At 32.4% G+C, this 21,315-nt stretch overlaps 1 protein-coding gene across 1 annotated transcript; it reads left to right on the forward strand.

The window, feature by feature from the left end:
* The first annotated feature begins 9,846 nt into the window (after positions 1 to 9,846).
* LOC148620078 (zinc finger protein 488-like) lies at positions 9,847 to 20,504 on the forward strand. The gene is made up of 4 exons (XM_088580661.1): positions 9,847 to 10,044; positions 17,253 to 17,391; positions 17,952 to 18,180; positions 19,333 to 20,504. Exons 2-4 carry the CDS (start codon positions 17,254 to 17,256, stop codon positions 20,301 to 20,303), a joined length of 1,338 nt encoding a protein of 445 aa, XP_088436787.1. The 5' UTR covers positions 9,847 to 10,044; position 17,253; the 3' UTR covers positions 20,304 to 20,504.
* Positions 20,505 to 21,315: the final 811 nt, after the last annotated feature.

A 21,315-nucleotide genomic window follows, 5' to 3' on the forward strand; every position in this document is an offset into this window, starting at 1 on the left:
TTCGTATGTGCACTTTTTCCACAGCAACATAACACAAGTGCACTAAAACTTGCGTAGGACTATTTTTGCGAAAGGTCTAAAAAAAAGCACATTGTTTGAGTTCATGGTATGTAACATTCTTCCGCCTAGTCCTTCCGAGTTTTTTTTTTTTTTTTTTTTGTTTTTTTTTTTTGTCTGTGTAACGAGAAAGAGTTCCGATTGTTTCCACTCTTAAATGAAAATAAGAACCGGAAATTGATACTTTTTAGGATTTAAACCAAAAGGGAACCCAAGTTGATAATGCAACCTTAAACAAGAAGCGTATACAACTAAAAAAAAAAACCCTGTACTTTTATTGTCTAATTTTTGCGATTCGCTGATTCGATCATTTCGCGATGGTGACAATTTTGCGGTCAGGCACCTTAGCGTTTTGAACAAATTAAACAAGGAAAGTGTCGGATAAGGCTTTTTCGTGGATGTTTCGACACCTCGAATATAGCGAAAATTTCATCGATTAGAGTATTCTACATAGTTATCTGATTACAAATGTATCCAACGATATACATGTCTCAAAAGATGAATTATATTAACCATACATTTTGTTTTGTTTAATTAGATTTTTTTTTATTTTAATAATGCAATGAATAGGAAATTCCTTTCAGATTAGGTTTGCATTCAAATTTAACCTATCCAAACCGAAAACTTCTGAACATTTGTTCAGGAAACTAAGGTTGAAAATACAATTAAAGTACTTACGTAGTTTAAGGAGGTAGACCTAGGGTATGGGACACAACTCATAAAAATCATTGGAACGTTTGTATTCAGCATTTTACATCAATAGTATGCAAGCATCTAATTGACTTGGATTGATTTTATTTTATCCCAGATGGTGGAATGGGGTACCCCTGATGTGTTACATGCTGGGGTTGTCAGGCTATAATATGGAAAACCTGACCGCAAACCATAGTGGTGCACCGTGTTGGGAAAGATGCCACGTTCCTCGCACGTTAAAGAACCCTACTGTGGTATTCTCCCGGAGTAGGAACCATAGGGCTCCGCCGCAGGAGACTAAATTGCCGACCCTACCCACCTCTCCATATTTCCAGTGGCAATCAAAATTTGTCGACCCCATTGTCCTTGTGTCCCATGCCTTTTTCATTTCATCATCATTTCATGTTCATTTTATCATCAATTTCATGTTCATCGTCTGAATATAGCTGAAATATTGCTGCTCGGACGTTAAACCCCAACAAACAAACAAAAACAAAATCTATTTATTTACACTTGTGAAGAAGTTGATACTAGATTTTTTACTCTTTTAATTTGTACATCCAAAGGAATGCTTGTAATAATTTAGAGGCTATTCGTCAAAGTCAGTGTCAGTTGAACTACTGCAATATCACAATAAATATGTCATTTCTGTGTGATGTAAATTTGTTGAGATACATAACTGAGACATCTTAAAACACAATTGCGTAACATAACAGTTATTTAGATAAATGGTTATAATGGACATAGGGCCGCTTAGATCATCATCAACTGTAACCCAAGATGAATCGGTTTCTGTCCTAATGACATTGACTTAATGTGACTAGCATCAGAAATCAAACGATACCGTCCGAAAGTAAGGATAAGTAACATTTTTTTCGTCTCGAGGAAAAACTTACCGTAGATAACCGTTTTAGATAAAAATATTGTGATGTAAATTCAGTAAAGCGTTGTATTAGCGAAAAAACATATTAGTTTAGATATTCTATGCTTAAATGTCAATGTTTGGTGATGAATAAACGAGGATTCACGACCCCTTTTAAGAAACTAGACAACTTACTTACACTAGCAAATATAAATGTCATTTCTTTAGCGAAGAGGAATGACTTCATCAAGTTTGTCTTTTGTGTTTTGCTCCATTTAATCTTTATTTGACATGACATATCTCATCTGTGAGAGCACTGTCGGATTAAAGTTTCAGATACGCTTAAAAGATGGACATATTTTTACATCCCCTTAATTAGCTCTTTGACAAGATCAAGTGACACAAGTCTGCAAGCTTATTAATCATTGTTGTTAGTAGTCATGGTAGTTTATTTTTTAATCAAGAATAGCGTTGATTCTTTCGAAGTAAGTTTTTTTAATTCATAAACGTCTTTTGAAAATAACGTGTATAAAACGAAAGCATTCGACTGACATAACCTTGTTTTGAGGTGTATATGTTAATATATCTAAAAATGCATCAACATGTGCACATGACATGTGTAAATTATCTTCAGTGTTGTTAAAGGAAAATTGATCAATAATAGCCTGAAGTCGTCTCTGAAAACTTTCTTCATTTGAACCTCCTGTATAAACGTCTGGACCTCCTCATTCCACCTTGTACATGTATTAGAGGTATCAAAATGAAATAGGATCTTTAAAGAACCACGATAACAAGTAAGGACGCCAGGGTGGATCTAGGATTTCAGGCGGAAATAGAAATAAATACCGAGTGACGCGAGCCAATACAATTTGGTTTAGAATTTGTTAAAAATCAAGGTTTTATGCAGTTGAAAACCAAAATTCACCAATTTTAGATGGAACATACACCTGGCGCTCTCGCCCTTGGATCATCACTTACATGTAGATGTTTGCAATTGGCTATAAGTTGGCCATTCATATTGACTCGTAAGGAAAATCTAAGTACAATGTACACAAATAAAAGCGGTATTAAGAACTATCAGGGTTGTTAGTAATGACAATATTTAGCCATCTAACCATATTTACAAAGTTTTCTACATTGCTGCGTCTTCCAATTCAGGATAATATGGCTTTTAGTACCAAATATGTTGCTTTTTACGTCTAATTAGTTAGAATGATAGTTTTAATGCTTGGAGCGTTATTTAATGGAACCGTCTATATCATCCACAGAGTTTTTATTTAATTGAATCACTCTGCCATCTTGTATAGAAAGCAAAAGGTAGATTCGATTTGTTGATGAAGTAAATGCTGGATTAAATGTCAATATTGTGTTCAATTTGCCGGGTTTGGTTCTTTTAGCAGAAAATGTCTCGCAGATGGAATTATAGCCCACAAATTTACCAGTAATCATACATCAAATGCATGCAACATTAAGCACACTTCGCTTATTGATCAAACTTACGTTCAACTAATGTTATGATTCGTAAAGGCTACCGTAAATAATGGCTAAAATGTGGAAAGGTCCCTTCCATTTCCATCAGTCATCTGGTCTACATGATAGATGCAAGCTGGATTAACTGAAACATTTGTCATCTCTGCTAATTAAATTCATATTGCATACGTCTTTACTTAACGAATATTCTTACAATCAATATAACTTCATTACAAAATAAGAAAAACGTATATATGATGCTATCGCCGAATTTACTTTTGACGATCGTAAAAATGCTCTAATGAAGCTGTTCGACAAGCTAAATTGAGTGATTCAGTCCCGACCTTATGGTCCCAAAAGCGGTAAAATTGAGTAGATATAGCTAATACAATATTTATCTATTTCAATTCCGTATGAGAATCTTTCTAATCCATGATAGGAGTTTTGAATATTACACAATCAAATTAAATGAATGTGTAATTGCTTTGAAAAATTCATATGGAGATCATTTATCAAAATCTGCTTCGTAGAATATTACATCTGACCTTTGTATTGGATGGGCTATTTCTATAGTCAGTTTTCAGAGAATCTGGAAAGCGTTTGGTTCTTGTATAATGAAAAGACAAGTCTGTTCATTTATTATTTCGAGTAGGTCAGAGATCTAAAGCATTAATCGTTGTAATTTCTAATGGGAGAAAATTTTGTTACATTAAACAGCAAAATATGATTAATTCATTAGAATTTTGATGTGAATGTCAGTTCCATTAATAAAAGTCATTAATTATTTTTACAACTATCATAACAGGCAATATTTCAAAGTATTCCAATATCATTGTTTGTATGCTTTTAAACCATATGTGAAAAAAAGCATGTTATTGCAAGGCAGAATTTATGTAACGTTGGGAATTGCATGAGAGTTAATGCGTTGATGTTTCCATTCCCGGTACAGGGATTGGTTTATTTAATATGTACGACTTTCTATCTCGGGGTTGTTCCACTTCTATACTCATAATCACACGGCCATGGAAGTATGACAAGGCGTATGGTATAGGTTTTGTCCATTATTGAAGACCGTGTCGTGACCTATAGAAGTTTAACTGTTCGTTGCTTGGCATATGGTGGATGACTCTCAATGGCAATCATACCACCTCTCCTATTTTTATATTGGTTAAAGTGAGGAAGAGACAAGGATGGTGTGTCTATATAAAAGTGTACCAAGAGGGTCGTATTGTTTCTTCGTCTTGAGTGACTTTATCTTATACAATGCATTTAAAATGTCATGCTTTACTGTAAGCCTCAAATTCTCGGGCTCATTTTGACAAAGGTTCACTCTATTCATCTAACTTCTTGCAAGTGAGACCAGAAAAGTTGTTAAAATACTTTAATATTTACTTCTGAATATGAAACACAGTTCACAAAGGAGACGTTGCGAAATTGTTTCCTACATGTATATACATAATTATATCCACAGCCAAGCAGTTTAACAGTAAACTCATATACATTCACAAGTGTATTAAGAATGTACATCTATTCCCAAATACGTTTGGAGATTATTCACACAAATTCCATTAAGTGGGTAAACTTCGATGAAAAACACAATAATTTTTTTTTTCATTCTCCTGCATTGTCCAAACATATGCAAAATGATTGTTCGTATCATTTCATTCACTTTTCTTTTAGAGAGCAACTACAATACACTCCAACATCTCCGTTATAAAAAAAAAGTTCCAAAGAAATTTAAACTCAGAAGTTGACGTACTCATTTACTTAAATAATAAAATATACAAGTTTTAGGGTTTGAACTGTTGGATCGATGTGCATAACAAAAGAATGACATATAAAAAAAATACTGTCGGAAATGCCTCTACCAAGTCAGAGCATTACGGTGGTTTCCAACTCAACGGTTTTTACCCTTCTATATTGCCATTTGTTAAATGGACCTTCGTTTTGACTATTCCGTTTTTAAATATTGCATAGATTTTATCATTTCGTTTTTTTTTTAATTTTTTTTTTGTTATTACACTGTACAAGAAGTAAAAGGACGCAAGTACATGCATACACATGTACACAACTTGAAGACAAAACTGCAAATACATGACTGTAACATAAGCGATAGAACAAAATAATGTTTAAAGTATGTTAGAACTTAATGATAAACCATACCGTACATGCAGTACGCGTCGTTTCGCTTCCCAACAATGCAAAGTAAACGTTTTTCGATAGAGAACTAATGCAAACTGTAACGTTCTCCCAGTCCATTATGTAAAATATGAGGTCTTGGCCTTACCCACATTTTACAATACCATTCCCCTATGTTCCTTATAAGACCACTCATTCGCAAAACTAATTTGCACTTTGGAGATTAAAAGTGTTTTTAATATGAATAGGAGAAGAAATGAATTCCGACGTTGAATGTCCAACTCCATCACGGGAGAGTAACTAATGGATAAAACCCTGAATAGACTCGCGACGTAATTTGATAAGCCTCATCCCGGAGAAATTTAGCAAATATTTTAAATGTTTCTCCTATGGTAATACCCGTGTGATTATTGTACGTTTAAATGGCTAAAATTTCATGCTATTTGCTTTCTGCATCTGACTTCTTTCAAATTTGGCAGACTGAATGTCACATTCGATAAGAAATTCTACACATATCATCCAAATGGTTGCATTCAATATAGTTCAGCAATGAATTACTGTGTTTTTATTGCAATGTAAATATTTTGCGGCGTAATGAAATAGATTTACACTGAATATTAGTTTTACCGATTATACATAAAATGCCTCAGATAATTACGTAAATCATTTACATTTCTGGAAACTAATTAACTAAATAATTGAATAATTTACATGAAAAAGACACAACAGAAAGGACATGTTAGTGGAATAGTGATATATTACTTTTACGAGTTTCTACTTTGCATCATGCACATATTGGTGTTGGTATTTTTAAGTTTTCAGAAAATAATTGCCATTGAAATATTTATGCTGCAACTTGATTTATTGAAAACAATGGAATACCAGTCTGAACAATAGTAGACAATACTAATACATGTACATGTAACAATTACAACTGAAACAAAACAAAACAAAACTAGTCTAACAGAATTTAGCCATTTTAAAACAAGAAACAAATTCTAAAAAATCAAGCAATGCGTTATTGGTGTTAGATTATATGTGTTGACAAAAATGTTATCTCTTAATTTCCATGATCGAGTTAAGTAGCTGTCTTTGTAAAAATCATGCAAAATCTGAAAAATGTGATACACCCTAAAAAAAGGCTACATATTTTTATTTTTTTAATTAAGTTGTTTTATGGGTCTATACTATGAAATGTGTAATTATTCATTCAAATCTGCCTGCTCTTAGAAGATAATCAACATTGAAAATCCAATAGATTCTATTTTATTTGAGCGTCATTTACAGAGTTATCTCCCTTAATTTTGAAATCTACAGTGCATTCTATATTATTTTTATCTCCTTAGAACACGGATTATTTGAAAAACTGAATGTTAATTTCTGTTTACTATGGCAATTCAAACACAATATAAAAAATAAAAATATGTAGGCTTTTTACCCATGAATCACATTTTGCATGATTCTTAGCTGGAGTGCTACTTAAAAACTAATTCAAGTTGATGCAGAACCTGTGCTTATAACCATGCATGTACATGTAGACACTGTTTTGAATTAGATGAATCTGATTCATGTACCACTCACTAATACGCAAGCAATTATCTCAAAATCTTATTCCGAATAATGATTTCATAGATCATTTAGAATACGTTTACATTATGTATTGGAAAGCATTTACCAGTATTTATTTTCTAATTTCTTTTTCAGTCATGATGAATTTATGCCTCGTTGAGAGAATTTTTGGGAACTGTAACGTTATCCCTGATACACTGTATTGGCATAATGGTCAGCTACAAAAAAAATGTATTTGTACATGTACATGTATATGCCCACATGTTAAGCAAATGTGATTGTTTAAACAGATACGTGTGTATACGCACATTAATTAAACAGCTTTTTCGTATAGATTAAATACTTGCCAAGAAAGCAAAAGTATTCGAAGGGGTTTATGTTTGAAGTTCGATGCTTTAAATCTAATTATTTTTAAGAACACGAACTGCACTGTATGTTCGGTTTAGTTTGTTTTTGTTGAGCAACAAAATCCACTGGTTTTTTTTACATGTAAATATTTAAAATTTGTTTAATGTGTTGCTCTATTTGAATCAGACGCTTTTTATCAATTCACTGTTATATTTTTGTAATATTTTTTTGGTATGTCCCTTAGACTCAAAAATATACTGACTTTTAGTTGTTGTTGCTGCTGTTTTCATGTTTATTATTCGTATTATAGTGGTTGGAAAAATGCGGAAAAATATTAAGCTAATTCAAAAATTATATATGACAGGTGCTACATTTTGTACAAACTGTACCAGAACCTTGGGCCGGATCCAGACACAAATGGGTGGGGTGACAACCGATGTTTTCTTCATAAGGAGGTACTAGGTCATTATTTACCATTTTTTGTCAATTTTACACACGAAAATGAAAAATTTTCCAATAAAAAGGGGGATGCCAACCCCCTGTACCCCACCCCTCTGGATCCACTGACTGTGAACGTGTCAAAAGCGTTATAGGGACTGGTCATGGTACGATCATGTTTTGGTTGACTTGTCACGTGCAGCAAACCCTTAATCCACAATTTTGTACATAACTCCTTTAGAGGTCATATGTCCATAGAAATACCCAAGAATACCCAAGAATACCACAGAATACCCAAGAATACCCCAAAACATTATAATAAATTCATAATAATTATAGAAAACATATATTTTCTATTGAGACGTGATATCTAATTATAAATAACAATAAAACCCACAACCGAAATTACCGCCGTAACTTGACCATGACATCATAGTATAATGCAGCGCGTGGCCAGCGTTAAACTTATTTATTTAAATTGCAAAGATTTTCTTGAACACTTCGATTTATTGATACAGCACCGTGATCTTAGTCAATATGCATCAAAGATAACAAATCCATTATCATGCATTATTAGCATTGCGTAACTAGTCACATTGATAAATTCCGGGTGTTCGTCGAAAAAAAAATCCAGAAAAAAAACTGAATTAAAACATTATCTTTCATCAAATAAAACATATTTCAATCAATTTGGAAGTTTAAATGTATATTTTGAGGTATTCTGGGGTATTCTTGGGTATTCTGAGGTATTCTTGGGTATTTCTATGGTCCGGTATAGGGTCATCATATACATTTGTACATATACTTGTAAATTATTGTGATTGTAATACAGTACACGTATATAGTTGTGTATGATTTTTCATTTCACTTCATGTATATTTGGAAAGCTGTACATTTTGAGCCCCTTCGAGAGGATAATAGTGATGTAGTAATGTAGTTATTGGAATCACATCACAGGTGTTGTAACACATTTAGGGTTTGCATTTTTGTTGAATAACTCCGTTTTTCACTACTGTTACAGAAAATACGCTGAAGATAATTTTTTTATCTCGCTTCAGTAAAAATAACGATTGTCTCCTAACAAAGAACTGTCTTAACGATGGTAAGTGCATGGGAATATAGATGTACATGTATAATGCACGGCCAAATTACAAGAAAAGCAACGAAGTTGACTTGAAATCGCAAAGAAGATCTCATCAACATTAATTTTGTAGATTAATTCGCGAATTATTACAGAAAAAGCTCCGGGGTAGCAAAATATTTATATATTTCTTTATATATATCTTCATATACTCATTTATATATCTTGGAGTTCATGTACCACTGAAAAATACGTTCTCCGTGTGTCTACGTTGCACGTGCTGGTATGTTGCACGTCTTTTTTACATGTAATTATCTACCTTTCTCTCATACCTCATAAATGAGGTCTGTGAGAAAAAAAATATTTATATCAAATTATAAGCTGTAAATCATAGCTAAATTGGACACCTCATTTATCGCATGCGTGTGCGTGATATTACGGTAAAGGTAGAATGAAAGGTATAATTTCATGTATCAACCAAATATTAATTTGAATATTTTTATCATCCAGATGACCTTCTTCAACACCCGTGTTATCATCTTGTTAACCAGCAGACTTTTGTTTTCATATTAAGACCCTCTGGACACTTGAACCTTATGACGATGACCGAAGTGTCCCAATTAAAAATCGGCCCACAAGAACACCATCTCTGATGCATTTTACGAATGATTTCATTAGCTCTTGCGGGTACTTGATTTTGTGGTGATTGCGTACGTTTGAAGATGGAAAGCCATTGAAACCATTAAGAGTTTTTAAGAGGAGACACTACCCTACTGTTTGATATTATTCTAATGGCAGATGGCGACGACGAATACTAAACACGGTCTATTCAAATTTACAAAGTTATTCCCCATAGGGTAACAATGGCGCTTTTGTATTTAAATCCCAGTTTTATTATTTTAGAAGAAAGACGATCTGTACGCGATCACATTGATCTAAACGGCAATTGTTCGCGACATATGCTCTTAAAAAAAAACAGTCATTAGTTAAAATGGTAGAAAAAAGCTTGTAACATTTCAATTTATTTCTTACAGGTGAAAAACCAATGCTGATTTGAAATTCAAAACGTTTAATCGACTACCGGAAGCTTTATTATTGTCTTTCAATGGCAAAGGTATGTTAAATTCATAACAAGAACATCAAAATGCTAATACTATCATAGTAAATCCGCTTTTATTGGTCTGTAACCGATCGATGAAGACGGAAAAATAATCCGAATGACGATGAGTTTAAGAAATGAAAAACTGTCTCTATGATTATGACCAATTACAATGCGCATGTGTAACCAGTGCACCAACCATACAAAAGATGTTTCTTTTTAGATTATGACAGTTTCACTATGGTTAATCCGTATGTAGCAGATTAGGAGATATTTTCTTTAATTGAGGTAAGTTTATATTTTTAAGTTTTTTTTCTGTTCATTTCCCTTTAAAAAAAGAACAAGTAATAGCACTGTGGCGTGTAAGATTTAGAAATTTGTTCTTATGTAAAAAAAAAAAATAAATAACCTGAATTTTTTGGTCACACAGTATAAAGCTTTATCCAATTTTCAAAAATTTCATGTACATGAAAAAAAAACCCAAACAAATCTCACAGTGAAAAAAGGCATGCGCAAGTTTTCTGAAGAATAGTAATCGTATAGTTATACCGAAACACTTAACTTTTATTAATACAAATGCATTATTTCACATTCATGTAGCACCTTTGAAAAGACAATTTTCATATCTTCTTTCTTTTACAAATTAAATACAATTTTAGTTACATGCGATTGAATTTAATCTAAACACAAAATATTACTTACAAATTATAGGAGACATTCATTCATACTGCATAATAACTGTTATTATAAAAGAATACATCATAAAAACATTTGGATTTAAAAAAAAATATGCTGTTAAAACTAGTTCTTCAATAAAAAAAAAGCATACATGTAAATGATGTTGCATACATGTAGCATCTATCATTAGTAACATTTTTGTCGCATTCAGTTTTCATGTTTTTGTACATGTACATGTACATTTCAATTAATTGCATGCATATTCATATATTTCAATGTCTTACATAAATGTACATTGTATTTACTTATTAAGCATGTACATGAGATTTGATAAATTCTGATTTAAAATTGAAAAAAAATATATATACTTTAGTGGCATTTGTACAAATTATACTTATATGCATTTGTACGTTTCGGGTCTCACCTTTATGTAAAATGCATGCGGTGCATGTATTACGTTGTACATAATTAAGCAGTCACCCCATTCCAGAGTTATAATTGATGGTACACGAAACATGACTTACATGTTATACTTGTAGAAATTTGTTTTCATTTAAAATTAACACGTACATGTAACACTTAGTTCTCATTTTAAGGAAAGGCGTTGTTGACATATAACTGACAATACCATCTACTTATTTAATATAATGACCACATGAGCTGTTTTTCTTAAATTGTGCATTAAACATACTTTTGGGGTGTTAACATTGTGCATTAGGCTTCGCTAAAATTCCAGTCTATTTCCTTGACGCTATCTCTATGGTTTAGAACTGAAACCTCGTTTTCCGTGTATTGTTGATACATCTGCAGCACTTTCGTGTATTAATGCAACTTTTTAACAAATCTTTTTCACTTATATTACCCAATTTTAAATGATTTCCAGATTGGCACTTATATGATCATGTAAATATTTATGGAATGAATCTACTACGTCTATTTCTAAAAATTGACAAAATGTACAATGATCGAACAGGGGTGTGCATTTCCTTTATATAAATATAGTTATGTACATGTACATGGAAGCGTAATTTGTAAATGAAATTGGCGCGTGTGCATGTACCATGTTCCATGCTATTGTATGATATGGTAAAAAGGGGGTGAAAATTTCGCGTATATGTACATTGTAGGCACAGATATTTTTTCTTGAATCGAACGAACCCATTCTTTAAGAAATAAATTAAAACACTCCATTCTATCATTGTTTTACTTTGGACTGGCCATTTATGCCGCACTGTTTCACTCGAGTGATAGCGAGGGGTTAAATAACGATATGAATGACCAGTCTGCTATAAAAACAATGATAAAATAGAGTTTCCGTGATTTATTTCGATTCTAATTGGACTAGTTTCTTCATTTGTGTCAATAGACGCAGCCCATGAGTTACACGAAATGTTGGTCATGTGTTCATCACATTTTTACCATGGCTGTGGTCTAAAAGAGCTTTGAAGTACGTCATATTAGAATTTCTTGTTTACCACCGTATAATATATTTTTTTAACTTTCTAATTAGAAACGCGGATTTTCTGTCCATCCTCACATAATAATCAACCTGATTGATTAGTTCCATATTAAGATTTTAATAATCAAGTATAAATCTTAGAATGGAGTAGACCTGGCAGGTCAATTCAATTAAGTCTGAAAATTGGAAATCCCTCTTTAGAAAGGAATTCGATGGCTTCAATCCTTCTGAACGACCTTATTGTAACAGTTATGATTATAACTTTGATTAAACCATATTGAAGAAATAATTTAAGTTATACTGTTACTTAAATACAGATCAATTTAATAACTAGGCACCACTATGAAAGATAGAAACGGATTTAAGGAGGTAGACCTAGGGTAAGGGACACAACTCTTACAAATCATTAGAACGTTTATATTCAGCATTTTGCATCAACATCATGTAAGCATCAAAGTAACTTGGACTGATTTCATTCTGTTTCAAATGAAAGCTTAATAGGCTTTGGTGAAATTGAATGTAATACAAACATATTACTGATTTCACGATATGTCCCTTACCCTAGGTCTACCTCCTTAAGAATGTAACTGAACATCCTTCAAATAAACCAGACCTTCTACAAAATCACCAGTGGACGAACTAACAGACAGACAGACAATTTATATGTTCATTAAAAGACGGGCTTTAAATCAGATGATTATACAACGAGAGGATTCTCTTCATGTAAAATTACAAGTAGTAGCACTCACCGATAGTCTCTTTTTTATACCTCCCGGTACAAATGTACATGTGAAGAAATTTCATGGAGCATCTTTTTGCATTTTGAAACATCAATACCAAAATTAATTTAGGAAACTATATAATAGTAAACGCCTCAAATATTGTAACACATACAAAATGTATTTTAATAAAACATAGATGTATGTACACAATAATGAAAGTAGCGACGTGAAAAAAATGAAATTCACAAAAAGTCCTAAGCAAACGTTACCAAAGAGGCTATTTCTGTTCTGAATTTTCCCTACCTTATAAAAACCTACCTCATTTAGTGCTACAGTGGTCGTGTATAAAAGTGGCATTTACATGTACACCTTATACATCGTACATGTACATGTAACTGAAGTTTGGGATGACTGATACCTGATGATTTTAAGATGTATGTACTCGGTTGTAATATGGAATATAAAATTTCAAATTAGAAAAAATTTCTGTTTCTGTATATGTTTTAACATTTAGTTTTCATAGATTAACTTTATTTTCTGATCGATTTTTTTAATCTTGAAACTATCAAATAGTCTCCTAATGAGATACATGTTCACATGTCAAAACTTAACAAAAAATGATACATGTATAATTTATTCTACGTATATGCACAATTCACTCCATAAAACATCTTTAGTCTGCAGAAACGACAACGAACTTAATTTTGAGATTGTAGAATTTGAACATGGATAATGAAATAACTCGGTTGCAAGTGCATTCATATTCTCCTTCAAAACTTTGATCCGTATTCAGGTTTGTCAAATACATCTTTAATACATAATTTATAGCTATTTTATAGCCCTTTCATTTAAATAACAACAATAGACCATGAACACAGTATTGAGATACTGCAGATAAAATCTTCGTAAATTTAACTGAATTGCGTTGAAAATATGCTTCAGTTTGTGGCGTTATTTATTTGCTCAAAGAATGCAAACTTCAATTGATATTCTTCTAATTTTGTTTGTGCAAGATTTATTATAAACTAATCTGAATTATTGACGGAGATTACCTTTATTTAGTCTTAGCTTTATTTAGGCATGGAGAAAAAGGAAATTAAATGATTCTATGGCGTTCAACTTTGTTGCATATATCTAGGATTAGATTGTAGTCTACATGTATATAGTTTCTGTAAAAAAAGGTATGCTTTCAAGCCTTTTGGAATTTAAAATAGCAGTATGTATTTATTTCAATTTTAACACATCCTTCAAATTCCGTAATTATACATGTATGTGTACAAGTTCATGTACATATATATATAAATGTTCTGTTTCTGTGTATTTTTTAACATTTAGTTTTCATAGATTAACTTTATTTTCTGATCGACTTTTTTAATCTTGAAACTATCAAATAGTCTCCTAATAAGATAAACGTTCGCATAATAAAATGAAATACAACCTCCCTGAATGATTTGGAACAATGGCGGGTCCAAGGGGTGGGATATAAGGGTTGGCACCCATCCTTTTTATCGCAAAAATATGTCATTTTCATGACTTTGTAAAATTGATAAAAAGGGCCTAGATGTACGCAGTCGACATGCATATTATTACAAAAACATGTCACAAATCTTAACATATGTTATTTAGTACATGTACATGTATTTCAAATGTATAAAACAAGACGTAACAATACCGAAAACATACATGTGATGAATATCACGGACATAATATACAATGCCGAAAACATCAAAAGAAATATAATCGGAGAACGAGTCACAAAACACAAATAAGCTAAAAAGAAACACACAGAAATAAGGGGCAAACTCGGGTGCCCATTAAGGATGAGCAGTTCCTGAATCTCGCGAGACACTACCTTTGTTTTGTAAATTTAAACACATACTGTTGTCATAGTTACGCCCCTTTTTAACATAACGATTCTCTTACCTAAACACAAATTAAGCATGATCTGTGTAACCACCACGGTAAGTGTAACTCATATAAAATGAAAATATTCTTAGATAGATATTTTTAAAGGCCAAAGGGGACAATGCTACATTTTGGGGAAAAAGAACTTATATCGCGGACTTCGTTGGAATAAATGAATGTTAACTAATAATAAAAGTACGACTGCAAAATTGTATCTCTGAAATCGTTGTAAAACATTGTAATTTGAAGGCGAGGAAATTAGTTCAATATTAAGCATATCTCTTGAATTTTTATCTTAAAGCTTTACAATACCTAACATATGCATCCAGCACCAAAATAGTTCAGCATTTGACTTTAAAGGTTTAGTCATAGTCCAATAATTTGATATAAAACACCCCTTTTGTGCGAAGCACTTCAAATATTGACATCAATCTTAGAACAATCTTAGCCCGAACACTATAGCATATGGTGTGTCTATCTGGGTGTTTGAGCGTCGTAAAATCTTATTAATATCTCATTATTTAAGGCATTCATTGAAGCCGAGTTAATCTCTTATGGATAAAACAATATTCTCTGAAAACATTGGCCACCTGATCTCAAAGACGAATTGTTTATTAGAGAGTTGGTTTGTGATTTAACGACGAAATTTAGCTTGAGGCTTAACAATGGACAGACGCAATATTTATGGTATTCCTTGTTTTAATCTTAACATGTTATTATTTGTCTCCACATATTTTGATAGTATAATTATTTAAAGGGCCTACATAAATATATATTTATATCATATATTTAGATTAAAAAGTAATTTTTTTTATATATATGCATTATGTGCTTGTTTAAACCCTATATTGTCTACCATATATCGCATACGCTATAACATACCTCTTAGCCTATATCGCATATCCCATATCTGTATATCACACCCCTAGACCTATATCGGACACCTGATATCAGATCACTTCACAGACCATACTTGAAGTGTGGTTAATATGTATGATATAATGAACATGACATGCTAAAATCTGTATCACATGCTGTATCAACCCTCGACCTATATCACCCCGCGGGCCAGTCGCCCTTGGGTGATATAGGAGTCTCGGGTTGATACAGCATGTGATATAGATTTAAACATGTAATATTCAGTATATCTAGTTTACTGGATCAAATAATCCAATCAAACGAACCCCCCCCCCCAAAAAAAAAAAAAACAAAAACAAAAACAAAAACAAAAAACAAAAAACCGTGACTTACACTTTTTACGTAGGAAACTTTTTTTGGCGGGTAATCACACAGATGTGTCAGAAACTTCGTATTAAATAAAATACGGGAGTGTAATAAAAATCGTCATGATTTACAATAATTCAAAGAAAAAAAATTATTGTAAATACACTTGTAAAGTTGTATAGTACATAAAAAGATTAAGGAACAAAACAAAAAAAACCTTATCATTATATATGTACACATATCTCATATCAAAAAGTAAAATAATGAACTAATGATTCTATTTAAACATAACATGCATGTACAGCATCACGCAATTCAAAATTAGATAAGAAATATTAGATAAAGTTTATTCTATCATATTCTACTTTCAAATTTCCGGAACCAACTTTAACGGCAGATCAAGAGGGGGAGTAGGGAACGTTAGCCCCCCCCCCCCCAAAAAAAAAAAAAAATAAAAAAAAATAAATAAATAAATAAAAAAATAAAAAATCAAATCAAATCAAATCAAATCAAATCAAATCAAAAGTTGTAAAAAAATGTTCAGCATGAATTCTTATTTTTTCATAAATTCTACCTCTTAAAATGTTTTATACACATGTACCTCGATTTGCTCGGCAATTTTTTTTGTTTACGCCCCCTAACCTGAAATCCTTTATCCGCCGTAGGCCTCTGTTTGAATTCAATGATAAGTAACGGAACGGCTGGATCTTAATGAAAACAAAACGTTGCAATTTAAGTTTTTTTTTAACATCTACTTTGACTACTTTGACTTTTAAGTACCAGTTTTTGTAAAATTCATGCAAATTCTGTAATATCTGATATACACTAAAAATGCTATTGCTGTTTTTTGTAATTAAGTTGTTTTATGGGTCTATATTATGAAATGAGTAAAAATTCACCCCAATCTGTCTGCTCTTAGTAGTTATTCAACATTGAAAATCCAATAGATTCTATTGTATTTTAATGTCATTTATGTCCCTTAATTTTGAAATCTACTGTGCATTGTATATAAGTTTTATCTCCTATGAACACGGGTTACATGTAAAAATGAATGTTAATTTTGTTTTACTATGGCAATTCAAACAAAATATCAAAAATAAAAATATGTAGGCTTTCCAACCATCTATCACATTTTGCATGATTCTTAGCTGGAGTGCTAATTAAGAAACTCATTTTCTACAAAGAGTTTTCTTTTATGGCGAGCGAAATATGGCACACCACTATCTGTCCGTTCGGATCGTACATATACAACAAAACATATTCAAATATACTATGGTTGGATATTTTGGTACAGCGTTTGACTTATTTGCAGAAACTTTTTACAACAAGAAAGGGAGGCTTTACAAAAATGTAGCATATCTGTTCATCAATGAAGGTATGAACCCAATCATTGAAAAGAGGAACCTGTACATGTATTTAACCAAAGCACCTATAATGTACCCAGAACAAAGTCAAATGTGAAGGTTAACTTTATAATGTATACTAACATTTCATTTTTACTTTTACAGAATGGTAGTTATAACAGTTGTAGATATTGACTATGGACGGATATTTGGTCCCTTCCCTGTCACAAGTACTGGAATGGACCCTACCTACGCAATAGGTATGCTGACCCAGGACAAAACACGTCAAGGACCTGCTCTAGAGGTGAGATGTAGGAAAGAACTTAATTATAAAAGTTTTTATAGGGGCGATATAAAAAAATAATGAACATTTATATTAATAATCTTATACTACATTTACAATATTTTGCTTGTACACGTACATTTGTTTCTAAGAACACGTCCTACTAATGAATTATATAAAATACATATACGCATACACGATCCTCCCATGCATCACCATATGCATGAGCAGGCAAATGAAATGATTTACATACATATTAGGCATTATTACATTTATGTACAAATGTATATGTATTTTCATTTAGGTAATTATTACTATTCATGTACTTACTACAGTATACATATATCACTTTGTTTAAATTGCCCAGTGAAATTGAACGCTTAGTGGATTTTAACTTGTTGAAAAAACAATGCATCAATTTGACAGAACGCATCTTTCAATGCCTGTAATAAAGACTCCATTCTGGCAACTTCAGCCATTAAATATGGCGTCGTCTCCTCCCATTCAAAATTAAATCTCAATCCCATTTATCTAATGGTCTTTTAAATGTTTTAAATCATTGTCATTTTGGATCCTTGCAGATTGACCCATCAACGAATAATGGATTGGCACGTGGAATGGACTGGCTAGCCTATATTAGTCCAGCCAGGAACGAAGATGAACAGAACATGGAGGCGTACGTGAAGAATAAGGAAGTGTTTTATAGGGCGTTGCGGATCATAAAAGCTGGAGAGGAACTCCTGGTGTGGTACAGCAAAGATTTCTGTCAACTCATTGATATACCTGATGTCAAACGAATACCTCTTACAGGTAGCTATAAACCCCTAAACATCATCCCAAATCAAACATCTGGCACTTGTAATTACCATCCTTTCCGTAACAAGTATTAACGACGCTATTCGTTTGCTTTATTGAGCATGTGCATGCACATTAAAAATCACTTAATCCCGCAAATCAAGATTTGTTAAGCTTAGAGCTAATACCATTGCATGTTATATGATTGAAAATTCTCAATTGCACAAAACATCCATAATACTTAGTCTTCATTTGACAGTGGTACATGCATATACAATGTCATGACTATCTCGAATATTGTGAAAGTTACAACCAAATGAGACTTTTGTATCTCCTGCTGGATCCAATGGTTGAATCATTAATTTCCTTGCTAAGGGCATGAAGAAAAAAATTATTATTTTTTGTATTTTTTTTTATTTCTAAAATTTATACAAGTTCATAAAATGTACAGTGAAACTTAAGGTTACTTTCCTTACACAGTTTGTAATTCAAGGCACAGGGGTTAACAAATATAATGCTATCAACCAACTACCCAAAATACGTTAAAATATGTCAAAAACTGACCAATTGATATGAATTGAAACCGAGCATCTATACGGGGCGAATATGAAAAAAAAGATGGCCAATATGGATCAAACCAGGGCCAATACGGCATCACAACTTCCGGTCGTTTGACACCGCCATTGTGAGTTAGAATTGGATTTCATGATATTTGATCACCAGATCTAAAAGCTGCAGAGAGATTAAAAAATCTTCCATTTTATATAAAAAGGATATTTAAAACTAATTAAAGTAAATAAACCTACATGTTCTTGGTAAAACACGAAAACAACTGTTCTATAAATCATCTAGTTGAGTTGGTTAATAAAATTGTCAATAAATATGTAATTTCATATTGGCCGTGTTATAGGTTTCGGTCAATCATATTAGCCTCGACAGCCGTATTGTCCCTCGGTGATGCCTCGGGACCAATACGACCACCTCGACCAATATGACAGACCTCAAACCTATTACAGGGCCAATATGAAATTACATATTTATTAACATATATTATTAAAAAAAGTATATTCCTTATCATTGTTTTGTGATTGCATCGGCTTAGATATTTAAATGCATGCTTATATTATATAATATTATATATATATATGCTTAATATCTATGTTTCAGAAAACGAGAAGTACATCTGCTCAAGATGCGGAGAAACTTATGAGCACATCTTTACCTTGAAAGCTCATATGAAATTCAAATGTGAAGTTGGTTCAACAACAAGTAAATCTGAAAAACAGAACCAAATGTCTACGATTGAAGAAACTCAAAACCGGAAAAGAACTTCATTGCATGAGGAAGAGAAGTCACACAAAATATTCTTAAAAGATAACAGTCACCTGGGAGAAAAAATATTGATGCTGAAAGACTACAGGGATGTGAATTCAAATGTGTCCCTGTCAAACGTCGATGGCGAAAAACAAGATTTGAGTGCAAGTGCGTTTAGAAAAGTTGAGAAAACAGAAAGTTCAACTCAAGAGGAAAAACATTTACCATCAAATCGTCACGTGATTAATAACAAAGCGGAAAGGAAATTTGAAAATGACATGATACCCACAAGTTTTTCGTCACATCCGTTATCAAATAAGGACTGTTTTGTTCCACCGGAAATGATTTCATCTTTAATGGTTCCACCTACAGTTATAAGTAACGGAGGCGATATTCATAGCAAAGTGATGGATTCTTACGGACTTGGACTGTCTTATCCTTTTTCTGTTTCAGAATCGATGATGAGAAACCTTGAAAGCTTATCTCCCAATTCTAGAAAACAATATTTAATGAATAGTGGATTTGCGTCCTCAATACCTTTCACAAAAAGTGCAAACCCAATGGTTGAAAAAATTCTACAGACAAGCAATATAGCAATGCTGCATAAACCACTCCCAATTCTTACCCAGTCCACCAATTGGTGCGCTAAGTGTAATACTTCGTTTCGCATGACTAGTGACTTAGTTTATCACATGAGATCACACCATTCAAAAGAAAGTCCGACTACTCATCCCAAAAGAGACGAAAAACTGAAGTGCAATATTTGTCAAGAAACTTTTAAAGAACGTCATCATTTAACACGACATATGACGTCACACCAATGATGTCTGAAGGACAAGTACCATTCCTTTGTTTTTTAGTCACGCACGTATAAAGCTAGTCGATTGAACTTTATTATACATGTATTTAAACAAAGTGTAACTGTGTAGTCAGTTCTAACTAATTAGATATTGTCTGACGGGTTTTGTTTGACGTCCGTTTTAATCAAAATTTAACTTCTGTATTAAATATTACACATGTTCTAACCTGTATTTATTATTATTATTATTATTTTGTTTTATGTTTTTGGCAAAAGCATACTTTACCACCCCATGAAATATAACTTATAAATATACACAACTCATTAATTGTCAGTCTCTTTAAGAATAAGACATTGAATTATAATTTCATTGAAATGCACGAAAACATTTCAAGGGCTGATAACTCAAAAAACCTCATTTTTTAACATTCTATTGAAATATTTCTGAGCAAACCCAGTGATGCAGAGATCAAATAGTGGCCTTTTCAAATAGACGAAGTATCCTTGAGTGGTATTACATTGTCAGATTGGTGGGGTTTTGACATGCACGTTTCTATTTTTTCCCACTTTGCCTGATTCTTACAAATACCTATACTTAAACAAACAAACAAAACCAAAAACGCATGTAAAGTTGGCATATTTCGTCATAATGGCCACTGAGTCAATTGTTCAGAAGAAAGGCATCGGCTGCATCCATGGAACACAATATTTTGAATTGATATATAGATACTTCCACTATGTACATGTATAAGCTGTCGACATAGGGAGGGACTTCTTTCGTACTCAAGTGGAGAAACAGTTGGGTAGTAGTTGGAATCAAAACAGCTCAGATAAATCGTTGTGTTTAACGAAGGTTACAGAATAGACATTCATGCGCATCATGGACCAATATCTGAATTCGAAAATAAATGACAAATTAGAATAGAATGTCTAATTAATGCTTGAAACTACATATGTATATTGTACTGCGTATATAAAATAAAATTGTCCTTTGTTTTATCGCGTAACCAGGGACTTAATTTATAATACTACTATAT

This window comes from Perna viridis, chromosome 4 (genome assembly GCF_037379345.1).
Source record: "Perna viridis isolate PV_CMFRI_1.1 ecotype Kerala chromosome 4, ASM3737934v1, whole genome shotgun sequence".
NCBI classification, from domain to species: Eukaryota; Metazoa; Mollusca; class Bivalvia; order Mytilida; family Mytilidae; genus Perna; species Perna viridis.